We start from the raw sequence: 14,493 nt of genomic DNA, 5'->3' as shown, positions 1-14,493 counted from the left end.
ACATAAACAAACTAAGAGTGACTTCTTGTTGATGCTTAGTTTGACAACAGATTCCAGTTTTATTTTTTATGAGACATATTTGACCCCATTGTACATTTCAGAGGCAACTTTCCCAGTTTAGCATATTTCCAGCATCTGTGTAGAAGGAGCTGTGCAGTAAGACCAGCCCACTTCAGTAAGATCCCGTATTATGTCAAGGACACATTAGGGAATCAAAACAGTGGGTTGAGAAGGTTATGTTGTGAATGCATTTTTCAGGGATTTTTAAAGATTTTGTTTGGTTAGTGTTATTAATGCTATAACTGTAAACAGTGGAATTAAATGCATACGTTTATTCTTCCATAATCCTTTATAAGAAAGCATCTTAAAGTTTATCCTGAAACCATAGCACTGGGGTAAAAGAAAGAAACAAGTACAAAAAACAGCACCTAAAATATTTTGATTTGATTTCACAGTATTTCAGAGGAAATGTTTAAGGCATTAAGCAATACTGTTTTAGGAGTAGGTGTATGTGCGAAGTTATATAGCACTGCGCAAAAGTCAGAGACCACCCTTATGCTTATTTTATTCCCAGTCAAAATGTGTTATTCTTTTTAAATGTCAGGAAAGAGAAGTTAACATTTAACAGAAAATTACACAAACACTTCCGACACTGAGTATAATATCAAATATATCTAATTTGTGTAAAAAAGCATTCTGGTCTTGACAATGTGCATCCATGAATTTGGGGGGGTTGGAGCTTCTGAAGGAGCCCTGAAGTGAGGGGTGTTTTGTTTTGTTGTTGAATTCAAATATCGTTCTCCAGAATTATATAGTGCTTCTTTAAGTTGTTGAGTCTTCTGTGTAGCTGTCTGTTAAATATATGTTTCTTCTCTTTTTTCCTGACACTGAAAAATGAATAACCTTCACTTAATGGCCATTTTGACCAGATATTAAAAAATCTTTTGACCAAAAAACATTTTGGTCAGTTACAACACAGGTCAGGTCAACAGAGCTCACACAATGTCAACATCAGCAGAGACAGTCGAAAGTTCTGACAAAACAGAGTCATCATTATCACTGAGAGGCTGGTCATTGCTCTCTCAAATGTCCAGGATGGACTGAAAATATTTATCATTATTATTTATTTTAATCTAATTTGGAATCCAATGAATCATTTTGGAATCCAATGAATCATTTTAGTTAGCCAGAACTCCTTAGTTGTGTAGAACTTCACAGCTGCTGGACCCTGTATTAGACATTTATTGCCGTTTAAGGTCAGCCAGGACAGCCATGGCAGCATTCCAACCAGCGGAGCCCATAACACCCCCACCTGTGCAAGACAGATGGCATATAATGGTGAGCAGACAGGACATCATGTAAATAGGAGTCAGGGTAACTTATCAATGAAATGAGTGACATATTCTTTTAGCAATGTCATATTCATGACTTTAAGTTCTTGTTGACTTAGGTTGAATAACATAACACAGATTGACTGACAGCATCTATCAAAACTCAGTGGAAAACTGAAGCTTTTTTTGAATTGTTTACTCATTTACGGACCTGGATGGCTACCACTGCCACATATGTAGAGCCCTTTGATTGGTGAACGGTAGTTTGCAATGGAGGGCACAGGTCTAGCCAAGTAGAGCTGATCCAGTGACATTGCACCATGGAATATATTCTGTAGTTGAAAAAAGAAATGAAAAGCAGCTATATTACACAGCACAACAAGTTAGAACTAAATCGCATAATGTTGCAACATTATTCAAAAATATTGAAAGCGCTCCTAATGATGCACATGATTTCACTGCTGAAAGGGTGTGTCACGCAAAGCCGGAAGATACACATCAGCTATTTATTTGACTGACGTCACTGCAAGAACAATACTCATCATGCCTGTTTAATGATAGTAAAGAGGAAATACCCCTCCAGTGAGACCAAATTCCCTCTCCAGATCAGGAGGGGTGAGGATTTCCTTGCCAATTATTGAGTCTTTAAATCCAGGTGCGTAACAGTCAACCCTGTCAAACACTGTAAAGACAAAAGTCGAAAAAAAATGGCCAATGAAGTCAATGATGTCTTCAAAGACAGGTAAATTTAAATGTGCATCATGTAGTGATATTCTACATACACTTTACGTTTTCAGAACAGTTTCTGCCAGTAAACATAAAATACCTCTATATTTCATAACCATGATACTTTGTTTATTTAATAGGGACAATACACACTAATCAGTATCATTATGTCATAATACCAATGTGCCAGATTTAGCCAAAGAGCTGATTTTCATCTGACCTGTGTTTGCAAATTTCTCCCTGTCCTCATCTGTCCATGCACGACCCCCTTCCAGCCAGTAAGGGGTAAACTGTATAAAGAAAGAGACCACGTGACATCCAGGTGGGGCTAGAGTTGGGTCAAGCACAGATGGTATGACCATCTCAAGCATGGGTCTGAGGAAAGATATTAAATAGAGAATATTATCATCACTTAATAAAGGAGCAAGATTTGGAAATGAAATTGTGAGATAAGGTTCAGTGGACTGTTCCTAGCAGGAAAAGACAGAGTTAAACCGCTGTCCCAGCCAGACCTATTTGCATATGACATTTGTTTCTATCACGCTACTGATTCACACAGGAATCGCCTACTGAGATGTAATTTTCAGTGGGATCCCATGCATGTCTCAACGAACAAAATGAAAATATATATATGAAAATAAAAAACACAAAGTACAAACATGGTCAAACTTTAGTTACCTAGCCTTGTTTTATCACTAATTCGTTATGTAAGATTCAGTAATTAAAATGTATATACAGTACTGTCCAATTGTTTCAGGCAACAGAGGAAAATTTGATTTACAAAGCTGTTTATCTGCTCAGTAAGCATTATTTGCGCAGAAAAATACTAATATTACAACAAATATAAATAACATTAATATGATAAGTAATGCTTTTATATACACTATATGGCCAAAAGCATGTGGACACCTGACCATCACACCTATATGAACTTGCTGGACATTTCATTTCAAAAACATTGGCATTAATACAGGGTTGCCTCCCCTCCCTTTGCAGCTATGACTGGGAAGGTTTTCCATATGATTTTGTAGTGTATTTGTGGGAATTTGTGCTTATTCGGTCAAAGTAACATTTGCGAAGTCAGGCACTGATGTTGAACAAGAAGGCCTGGCTCGCAATCAACATTCCAACTCTTAATAAAGGTGTTCCCTGCCTTACAGTGAAGCATGGTTTGTCATTCCAGAGAACATGTTTTCACTGCTCCAGAGTCCAGTGTCAGCATGCTTTACACCACTCCATCCAAAGCTTGGCATTGTATATAGTGTTCTTTGGCTTGCAGCTCGCCAAGGAAACACATTTCATGAAGGTCCCTACACACAGTTCTTGTGCTGGTCTTGCTTCATGAGGTAGTTTGGAACTGTGTCTGTGTAGACATTGATGCAACAGAGAATAGGTGATTTTTATGTGCTAAATGCTTTAGTACTCAACGGCCCCACTTTGAGTTTGCGTGGTCTAACGCTTAACGACTGAGCTGTTGTTACTCCTAGACACTTCCATTTCACAGTCATAACTCATACAGCAGTAACACTGATGTGGTGGTGGTGTGTTAGTGTGTGTTGCGCTGGTCTGAGTGGATCAGACACAGCAGTGCTGCTGGAGTTTTTAAACACCTCAGTGTCACTGCTGGACTGAGAATAGTCCACCAACCAAAAATATCCAGCCAACAGCGTCCTGTGACCACTGATGAAGGACTAGAGGATGACCAACACAAACTGTGCAGCAGCAGAGGAGCTATTGTCTCTGACTTTACATCTACAAGGTGGACTGACAAGGTAGGAGTGTCTAATAGAGTGGACAGTGAGTGGACACTGTTTAAAAACTCCAGCAGCACTGCTGTGTCTGATCCACTCATACCAGCACAACACACACTCACACACCACCACCATGTCAGTGTTACTGCAGTGCTGAGAATGATCCACCATCCAAATAGTACCTACTCTGTGACGGTCCATGGGGGTCCTGACCACTGAAGAACAGGGTAAAAGGGGGCTAACAAAGTATGCAGGGAAACAGATGGACTACAGTCTGTAATTGTAGAACTACAAAGTGCACCTATATAGTAAGTGGAGCTGATAAAATGGACAATGAGTATAGAAACAAGGAGGTGGTCATAATGTTATGCCTGATCAGTGTACCCCTGTTAACAATGGGCATAGCTGATACACCCAAACTCAACAAATAGGACAGGTGTCCACAAACATTTGGCCATATCATGTAAATGAACATGTAAATTAGGTTCTGTTTCTTACTGTAAGAGAGACCAGCAGGGTCAAATATGTATTGTCATCATACTAATTGCCAACTATTTTCTACCATTTCATTGAGTAGGTAGACTTAAAAAAATGAGTTTAGTGATCATGTTTAATCAATAAATTGAGACATTCCTATGATGAAAGATTCTACAGAGAATACACAAAATATTCTACAATTTTCACTGTTCCTGACAAATACATGAGATTGTGAGAGAACTTGAGATTGTAAGATATAAGCATATAATATCTGAAAGCTAGTTTGGCCCTAGTGTCTGGTAGCATGTCTTAGTTATTAAAAAAGTTATAGTTGCATATCTTAAATGTGTAGTTAATCATGTGTAATAGTTGTATTTACAAAATATAAGATCTATGTTTATTTATTGCTTTGCAGTTTTTTTATTTAGCTTGTACCAAAAATTAACTGAATTCTATTTCAATTAATTTAATCTCATTTTGCCACTGTACTCTGGCTTGCCAACCTTGAAGATGGACGTCCTTGCTGACCCTCTCTATAAGCTGCTTCCAATACCTCCACACTCTCACAGTTCAGGTGAATAGAACATTGATGATGAGGACCTGGCTTCCCATCAGCAGTGTTAGGTGCAGCCAAGAAATTTGGCAGTTTGTCAACAGCCACTATAAATTTACAAAAAAAAAAAAAATAGCCATCATTTACTAGTTTGCTAGAAAAAATGTAATATCAGCATGTAAATGTGAATACTTGAATTCTGAGTGCCATAAGACAGAACTAGAACGATCAAACCATTAATCTTGGTGACAGGGGAGGTGTAGTCGATCTGATTTACAGCAGTAATAAACTCCTGAGGAAGAGCATCCTACAACCAGACAGAAACTAGTCTTAAAATCAAATTCCAGTCATGTCTTATTTTTATTTTTAAAATTTTATACTACCTGTGGGGTAAGTTGCCTGAAAGTTACATGAGGAGTAGCGTTGGATAAAACCAACTTGCTGTGAACTTCAGTACCATCTTTCATTACAACACCCTTGGCACTGCCATCTGGGCCAATCAGAACTTGCCCAACTTCCTAAAAAGAAATCAAACAGAATAGCTCAGGTATCAAATCAACCCTCAGCCAAGCTTCAAAACCTGAAATACTAACCTGCTCAGTGAAGATTTCTGCTCCAAGAGAGCGTGCAGAGCTAGCAATGGACTTGGAGACACCACCCATGCCTCCTTCCACATAGCCCCAGGCTCCTTTTTCCATTTCCAACTCACCCATCACGTGATGGAGGAGGACGTACCTAAGGCAGAACATAAGGTTCTTTCACAAGCAATCAAACTTCAAAACACATCCTGACCAGAGACAGTAAAACGAACAGTTTGTTGAAAAATGTACAAAATTTTCAACATTTTTTCCCCTTACCAAAATGTAATCAATCAGCCATATTTGCTCATGTTGTCCGCTTCACTGTTTATCCATTTATGAACATTGACAAAAGTGTACTGTATAACTAAATACCATAGCAGCCACCATGTTGAAACTTTAAATTTATTTATACTTTTATCCATTTTAATCAATGTCATACATTAGAAACCACATAGGCACAACTAATTGTAATGACTCAATAACACAATTTGAGACAAGTGTGTAATGATTTAGACATGCAGTGTGTAGAGTGTTAACTGGTGGGGTATATGTTTCCATTACTTCTTAGCTACACCAATAAGCTAAAACATTATGTGCTGTTGGTCCTCTGCATGCCACCAAAACAGCTCCGACCCACCGAAGCATGGACTCTACAGACTACATGACCTCTGAAGTTGCCCTTTGGTATCTCAACAAGACATGAGCAGCAGATCTCTTAAGTCCTGTAAGTGGCAGGGTGGAGTCATCATGGATTAGACTTGGTGTTTTATTACATCCCACAGATGCTCAATCGGCTTGAGATGTGGGAAATTTGGAGGCCAGGTCAAGACCATGAACTCTTCGTCATGTTCCTAAAACCATTCCTGAACAAAGTGTGGAGTCAGGATGTCAGGATGCATTATCCTGCTGAAAGAGGGGAATACACTGGGAAATACATCGCCTTGAAGGGGTGTACCTGGTCCGCAATAATGCTCAAGTAGGTGGCACATGTCAAGCTGACATCCACATGAATGCCAGAACCCAGAGTTTCCCAGCAGAACATTGCCCAGGGCATCACATTCCCTCCACCAGCTTGTCTTCTTCCCACAGTGGATCCTAGTGCCATCACTTCCTCAGGTAAACAGTGTACATATACCTAGCTGTCCACGTGATGTAAAAGAAAACAGGCAAACTTCAGGCAACTCCCAGGTCCAGTTCTGATGCTTGCGTGCCTATTGTAGGCATTTTCTACAGTGGAAAGGGGTTAGCATGGACACTCTGACAGGACTGGCCTACACAGCCCCGTATGCAGCAGGGTGCAATGCACCACTTTGTGTTGTGACACATTCCTCTCATAACTATCATTAAAAATGTTTGTAACTTGTGCCACGGCAGCTTTTCGGACCAGACAGAATGTTGTTCGTTGCCCTTGCGCACTGATGAGCCTTGGGCGCTCAAAACCTTGTCACCGGTAGGTACCACTGCCAGTAGGTACTCATCACTGCTGAGGGAGCACCACACAAGCCTTGCCATTTTGGAGATGCTCTGACCCAGAGCAAGTTTTCACACCTGCCTATTACCCCTGCATCTAACACATGAAACATCAACTATGAGAACCGACCGTTTGCTTACCATCTAATGTATCCCAGGCTTTCACAAGTGCCGTTATTACAAGATAATCAACATTATTCACTTCATCTGGTCGTAATATTTTGGCACATCAATGTATATTAGCTCTGTAGCTCCAGTGCAAAACTGAAGAAGGAAACTTTGGAAATCAAACACGTATTGGCTGATCAACTATACTTGGGGTAGGGGAAAAAATAATTGAAATTAGATTTGATAATGAATAATAATAATAAGTAACATTTATAAAGCACCTTTCACAATCCCAAGGTCACTTCACATAACAAGGGGAATAAAATTAAGACTAAGCAGTGAAGGAGGAAGAAAAATGCTCATGAAAGAGAAAAGTCTTCAAGTCAGATTTGAAGGTAGAGAAAGAATAGCAGTCACAGAGTGGGTAGGAAGAGAGTTCCAGAGTTTGGGGTCCATGGCACTGAAGGACCTCCCTCCCAAAGCAGAAAGTCTGTTGTGTGGGACAGCAAGTAAGTTATTACAAGAAGACATGAGAAAGCGAGAGGGGGTGTAAAAGATAAGGAGTTCTCTGAGGTGGGGGGAGCAAGGTTATGCAGGGCTTTGAAAGTGAGTAGTAAAATTTTAAACTTTATACGGGACAGGACCGGTAGCCAGTGTAGCTGAGAGAGAATTGGAGTGATGTGAGCTGAACGCTTAGTATGGGTGAGAACTCTCGCTGCAGAGTTCTGAATGTACTGTAGCTTTTGTGTACACTTTACAGGGAGACCAACAAAGAGGGAGTTACAGATTTGATGAACAGTCCTTTAATACTCTTACCCACTGCCTGGACTGCTGGGACTTATATTAGCTCCTATCAAAGCGTCGGTGGCTAACGTTGCACGCAGTGGCTCAGACTCGAACCAGCGGTTTAATACCTGTAGATGATCAAAGAAAAGATGCAATCAAGTATAATAAGAATTTTCTTTTTAACGAATAAATCACATATTCAGCCTACCTTCGTAATTGGAGCTGTTATAAGCTCATAGAAGTCTGGTATGTTCGTTCCCAATTTCAACCCTAAAAATTAAACAGATTGATTCAAGACTGAAAATTTATTAAAATTATTCAGCTAGAACATTTTGATGGTGGTATTTCAGAGCATAAATTGTAACATGGATTACATGAATGGTTATAAGTATGGTTTATATGTATGTAAGTAAAGTTTATAAATGCCTAATATAATTTGACTCATTCAAAGATCAGAGACTGGTACCAGATTTCACCAATGGTTTCAAACTCTTCATTGCTGCTAGTCTCTTTCTCAGAGGTCCCTGGGTTATTCCTAAGACGTCAACAGGGGGCGCATCTAGAAGTGGGTGGATTGCACAGGCCAGTTTCTCCAAATGGGCCACATAATCAGGAAAAACCTTTTGGCAAAAGACATGTTTATTATTCATGTCTAGAGTGCCTTCACTTGCACTCAGTCATTATTACCGATACAATGATTGGTGTGGAATTATAGCACAAGGTCTACACACAGCACGTGTTATAAATTAAAGGTCATTTGATATAACCTTCGCATCTTTCTCTGAGAATTTTCCAATCTCTTTCTGATTCTTTGCCAGATCTGTTCCTAGCAAAAGAGAGCGAGGAGGCCGCCCCCCGACCCCCTCCTCCAGCAAGGGGGTGAAGGCATTGGGATCCCTCATGTATACCTTCAGGCCATGTTTCTGCAGAGATAGAGGTAGAGAAAAGATCTGTCATCATCACTCTCATCAACCTTCCTTCTGCATAACTGACCTGATGTCTGTATTAACTTATTATGCTTGTAAAATATGCTTCATGCTGCCTCCTTAAACACAGCACTGTAAAGTATTTTCCCCCTTAAATGCTCTTTATTTGCAAAATCACTGGAATTGCAAATTGTCTACATACCAAATTTTACTTTCAATTGCCAAAACTACTTCACTCCTTGATTAAATATGACACACCAATCATAACATCAAAGCCACTTCCTTGTTTTTACACTCATTGTCACGCTCCTCCTACCGTATAGCTGCACTTTGTAGTTCTGCAGTTACAGACTGTAACTTTGCTGTTGCTTTGCATATCTTGTTAGCCCCCTTTTATTTGTTCTTCAGTGGTGAGGACCCCCACAGGACCTCTAAGAGCAGGTATTATTTAGGTGGTGGATCAATCTCAGCACTGCAGTGAAACTGATGTGGTGGCGTGTAAGTGTGTGTTGCACTGGTGCGAGTGGATCAGAAACAGCAGTGCTGTTGTTTGTATACACTTCACTGTCACTGCTGGACTGAGAATAGTCCACCAACCAAAAACATTCAGCCAACAGCGTCCTGTGGGCAGTGTCCTGTGTCCACTGATGAAGGACTAGAGGATGACCAACACAAACTGTGCAGCAGCAGATGAGCTATCGTCTCTGACTTTACATCTACAAGGTGGACTGACAAGGTAGGAGTGTCTAATAGAGTGGACAGTGAGTGGACACTCCAGCAGCACTGCTGTGTCTGATCCACTCATACCAGCACAACACACACTAACACGCCACCACCACATCAGTGTCACTGCAGTGCTGAGAATGATCCACCAACTAAATGCACTTATAAGGGAAGTGGAGCTGATAAAATAGACAATTAGAGTAGAAACAAGGAGGTGGTTTTCATATTCTGGCTGATCAGTGTATAGGTTTGAGCAAGACCTGGCTATATAGTTGGTCATTTCATAGAGCTATTGCTTTCAGAAGCTTGCTGAATTTAACATGTTGGATGAAAAAAATAAAATCTAAACTGTGGGCTGTGCAAACGTTATGGTACATTTTGTAGTTTGTCTTTTTTTTTCCAATATGTTGAACTCAGCAAGTAAATTGAAACTGTGTCCTAACATATGCAGAAAAATGCCATATTTAAGTTTGTTTGCTAAAGAGCAGGGGCACCCAATCCTGGTCCTGCAGGATCTACCACCCTGGAGAGTTCAGATCCAACACACCTGACTCTAATCTTTAGATGCCCCTCAAGGCTTTTATTATCTGGGTCATGTGTATTAGATTAGGGGTGGAGCTAAACTCTGCAGAGTGGTAGACCTCCAGGTCCTGCATTGAGCACCAGCGCTGCAGAGGATGTTATCAATTTTTTTTTTTTTTACTTAACAAAGTCATTTTACATAGGGTATCCTGCATATAGTTTGTATGTATATTTACAATTATCACTTCGGCACCAGCCACTTTATTCATTCACCATGAACACAAATTCTGCATTTTCAGGACTATGTGGTTCATTCCCTAAACAGAACAACTTGTTGCTGTTGTTTCAATTACACACTGCAGCTACGCAGAAAATCTAAATCTTCATGCATCATAAATCATTTATGCCAGTTTTGAGGTGCTGATATCCACATAAACATCATTATTTGAAAAGGTATTTTGAAACTACCAGAGCACAGGAATTAAAAACTACAGTACCTTTAGCTCCAGATCCTGATAAATGTGAGGACGGAGTAAACTGAGGAGATAGGAGGCACGGGAAAAACAAAAGCCTGTGCATTGAGAACATGCATGAAGAACGATATTAGTTTTTTCTAGTTCTTAAGATATTGGCAATTCCCAGTATAAAATAATCCCCACTATGCATCTTCACATTACTAAAACACAGTACCACTAATTTAGAAGACTGTGCTACACAACAGAATTCCCCCAAAACAACAAGAAGATAAAATAACAGAAACACTTATTATTACAATATGCTAATATCAAATGTGTAATAAGGGGCAGGGACACAGTTTGCCTTCAGACCAGCTTTTGTTCTTCTTGGCAATTTTTCTGTCATCCAAATGTAGTCAGCCAGTCAAGGAAAAGAAACATAAACCAGAAACAGTTCACAAAGTTGCACAAACTGTTATTATGGCATTGTCAATAGTCATACATCAAGATGACAGGAAATGTCTTGAAGACATACCACCAGTAATCCTTGAGTTTCATCAGCTCAGCTGAGTGGTGGAAAATTCTCTGGCATTTAAACGTATGTGCATGACTCACATCTATGAAGCTCGTTAAGGTCACATGACAACTGTTGGCACCTGGAGGTGCGAATTCATTAGAAATTACAAGGGTGTTATGTTATGTTAATAGATGTTATGATGACATTGTAAGCAGTGATATGTGGTATCATAGTCTCTCTTGCAGTGATGGTTGCTGCAGCTTTTTTGAACTATTTGTTTTGTCTATCCAAAATGCATACACTGTTGCCCCCAACGGCATGCTTCCTCTTATATACCAATACACCTCTGAGGCTTAGTCATACACCTGTTAGGCCATAAGCTTTAAGGAAGTGTGAGAAATATTTTAAACAGCATACAACAGGTTCAGTTGCCTTGATTAAGTAGTATGGGGAAATGGGGGACACACCTCTTAAGAACAGTGTTCATTTCTGTGCATGAATGTAGCATGCTGAAGACGATGATGCATAAACCTATGCATATATACATGTGGATTAGAAGCACCCCTGGAGAATCTTGCATCAATTTGTCATCTAGGTTTTACAGAATGTATCAGCTATGTCAAATAATTTCTAGTCCTAGCATTACTTTTTTTTTATGATCAGCACTTTATTGCACATTCAATCATTTAAAAAAGACAGCATAGAAGATGGTTATTATAGGTCTGTAAGTCTTTGCAATTTTCAAAAATTGTGTTATTAGTCAAATTAAAGCACTAAGATGTTAGATTTTTAAATGTATTTGAGTTGTCAGTTAATTTATGCATTAATGATTTTGTTTCATTGTAATATGCCATGACAAAGACAGTAAGAAATTCTGTATATATAATTATAAAATGACATTATATTCTTCTATTTAATTGTATTATTATTACCCTATTACCCTCAATGATCTTCTTTAATAAATGTAGCCTTTGGAAATGACGGATGGGGTTTTGTATGTATAGTTTAAATGATTGTGTCATTTGGAAACAGATGTGTTCAGAGTTCTGGGCAGGTGGGGCTGATTGGAGCTGTAGCAGGTGTGACTGAGAGCACTCTTGCAGCTGGTGTGGTTCTAGTAGCTTGACATACAGGTTCATACAGCATGTTTCAGAGACATGCCTTTCCATCAGGACTATAACTAGTCTGACAGTCGTTCACACTTCAGGATGATCTGAAACTGTAAGATAACTTCCTGCTGAGAATGGACAAGTTAACAGGCTGTATTTGAGAAACTGCCTTTGTTAGAACTGTCAGATATTGGGGGAAAAATAAAAATGTGCCTAAACTTTGGCTGTTACTATAGCTCTTCATCCATTCATTAATAAACCCTGGACGGGTGGCTCACCTTCGTGGTACACGTGCTCTAGTTTAGGGACCTTGTGGTACTGAAATATTGTGCAGGCATGTACCTGGAATGATCTCTTCAGACACAGCAGCTCCTCCAAGCACATGTCTGCGTTCTAGGACAGCTGTTTTCAGGCCTCCCTTCTGCAGATAGGCTGACTGGAGAAATTAGATCTGCGTTTCTAAAGAGTGCAGACAAAACTAAAATGTAGCACTAGGTTACAAGTTGCATTTAATGCAACATGTACTTACTGCGATGAGTCCATTGTGTCCTAAGTAAAAAACAAGGAGTTTTAAAGTTAGTCATGTTTCTTTGAAGAAGATTCTATTAATAATTACCTCCTGTTGCAAATCATCAGAAAGACAGGAAGATTAGGTCAAAGTCTGCTGTTTCTTCCGAAGGGTCTTCTGCTCAGTGATCGGACTAATAAACTATATTCATTTTATTTAGGAGATGTTCCGCTTATTTGTATGCAATGCAGTTGCGTCTATACAAAAGAGACACGCGGTGCAACGTTTTCTAAAGTAGCTGCACAGACCTGAGAAACGAGAGAACGGGCCTCCTCCAGGCCACAGCTAAGGCAAATACCGCTACATGCAAGTTCAGAGTCGCAGCCGTGTAAAAGTTCAGCGCTCAACCTACCTCCTCCAATGATAACGGCGTCGTATTGGGATTTGGGCGCACTGCTGTGATAGGTCCTTGACCCTACTCCAACTCTGACCAGCGCTGTCCGAAAGTACGCAAACCGCATCGCTGCAGCCATAATGCTTCTTCTTCACGGGGCGAGACCGCTTTTTCACTAAATAGCCTCTGTTGAAGGACCCTGTGGCGTCAGCTGTGGCGTCATCTCCATAGAGAGGACTTTGATGAACTTCTTTGAGTTATTTACTAAAATCTTAACTTGTGGCTTGTGTTTGTTGATGGGATCGTGAACTCTGAAGAGTACAAAGGCATTTTGGGTGCAAACCTGCAGAAGTGTGTAAAGGAACTGCTCAAACGATAACATCCTGAAACACATTAGCCACATTTGCCAAAAAATGTCTTGGAATGTCTGGTAAAATAAGTGTCACTTGGTTTGACATTTTGTCTCCTAACACAGTGAACTTGATAGATATTGAAGTATGGCATAAACGTCCAGATACTTTCTGGGGTCACTGTAGGGCTACTAAAGAAAGAGAAGACTAGGTTCACATATGAAAGCCTGCAACAATGGCATTAAAGCGACATTCATTTACGTAATGAAACCAAAAGTGATCCTCTATGTGTACAGAAACAAAACACTAAACAGTATCTGTGAAATGCTGTTCAGTATGATCTCCTATACAATGTGTTTGGTTGAAGATTGAGTCATTCCTCCTGTGTCCACTAAGAGGCAGGGCAGGATAAGGAACCAATACAATTTGGCGGTAACCTGAGTTTTAGACTGTATTATTGTCCATCCAGAAGGTGGCATAAAAACACCATATCTTCTATGAACGTCGCACAAGAAAAAAAGAGCTGAGGAGCATTCATGATTTGACACCTAGCATTGTATTTATTTGGAAATGACATTAGGTCGAATTAACAGGCAGCTCTGCACTTTTCTCTTTGCTATGTACACTCACCGAGCACTTTATTAGGAACACCTGTACACCTACAAATTCACGAAATTATGTAATTAGCCAATCGTGAGGCAAAAGTACAGTGCATAAAATCATGGCCAGCAGTTACAGCATGTTCACATCAACCATCAGAAAGCTGAAAAAATGTGATCTCAGAGATTTTGACAGTGGCATGATTGTTGGTGCCAGATCTGCTGACACAACAGTCTGTGGAGTTTACTCAGAATGGTGCAATGAAGAAAAACATTCAGTGAGCAGCAGTTCTGCGGATGGTAACACCTTGTTGATGAGAGAGGTCAACGGAGAATGGCCAGACTGTTTCAAGCTGACAAAAAGGCTACTGTTACTCAAATAACCACTCTGTACAGTTGTGGTGAACAGAAAAGCACCACAGAATGCACAATACATTGAACCATGAGCCAGATGGGCTACAGCAGCAGAAGACCACTTCTGTCAGCCAAGAACAGAAAGCTGAGACTGCGGTCGGCACAGGCTAACCTAAACTGGACAGTTGAAGTCCAGGCTGGTGGAGGTGGTGTAATGGTGTAGAGAATGTTTTCTTGGCACACTTTGAGCCCA

General features: G+C 40.0%; 1 protein-coding gene across 2 annotated transcripts; it reads right to left on the bottom strand.

Moving 5' to 3' along the window:
- Window positions 1-28: 28 nt before the first annotated feature.
- Window positions 29-13,120, bottom strand: pyroxd2 (pyridine nucleotide-disulphide oxidoreductase domain 2). 2 transcript variants are annotated; one of them, XM_036574127.1, is made up of 16 exons: window positions 12,956-13,120; window positions 12,565-12,584; window positions 12,378-12,471; window positions 10,452-10,525; window positions 8,551-8,706; window positions 8,250-8,403; window positions 7,992-8,053; window positions 7,814-7,911; window positions 5,432-5,573; window positions 5,222-5,356; window positions 5,073-5,145; window positions 4,789-4,945; window positions 2,278-2,432; window positions 1,907-2,013; window positions 1,543-1,663; window positions 29-1,312 (listed from the first exon to the last, which is right to left on the bottom strand). In XM_036574127.1, the coding sequence occupies exons 1-16, from the start codon at window positions 13,074-13,076 to the stop codon at window positions 1,242-1,244; spliced, it is 1,740 nt and encodes a 579-aa protein (XP_036430020.1). In that variant the 5' UTR covers window positions 13,077-13,120; the 3' UTR covers window positions 29-1,241. The 2 variants fall into 2 exon arrangements, with proteins under 2 accessions (XP_036430020.1, XP_036430021.1); XM_036574128.1 differs by lacking the exons at window positions 12,565-12,584; window positions 12,956-13,120 and adding an exon at window positions 12,652-12,916 and having other exon boundaries at window positions 12,378-12,494.
- Window positions 13,121-14,493: the final 1,373 nt, after the last annotated feature.

Source organism: Colossoma macropomum, unplaced genomic scaffold, assembly GCF_904425465.1.
Source record: "Colossoma macropomum unplaced genomic scaffold, Colossoma_macropomum, whole genome shotgun sequence".
Classification (NCBI taxonomy): Eukaryota; Metazoa; Chordata; class Actinopteri; order Characiformes; family Serrasalmidae; genus Colossoma; species Colossoma macropomum.
This window is presented reverse-complemented; position numbering and strand designations above follow the sequence as displayed.

Coding starts and splice junctions, on each gene's coding strand:
- pyroxd2 (XM_036574127.1), bottom strand. CDS start 13,076: ATGGCTGCAGCGATGCGGTTTGCGTACTTTCGGACAGCGCTGGTCAGA. Junction 12,472..12,564: donor GACACAATGGACTCATCGCA/GTAAGTACATGT, acceptor TAATTTCTCCAG/TCAGCCTATCTGCAGAAGGG. Junction 8,054..8,249: donor GAAACCATTGGTGAAATCTG/GTACCAGTCTCT, acceptor TTTAATTTTTAG/GGTTGAAATTGGGAACGAAC.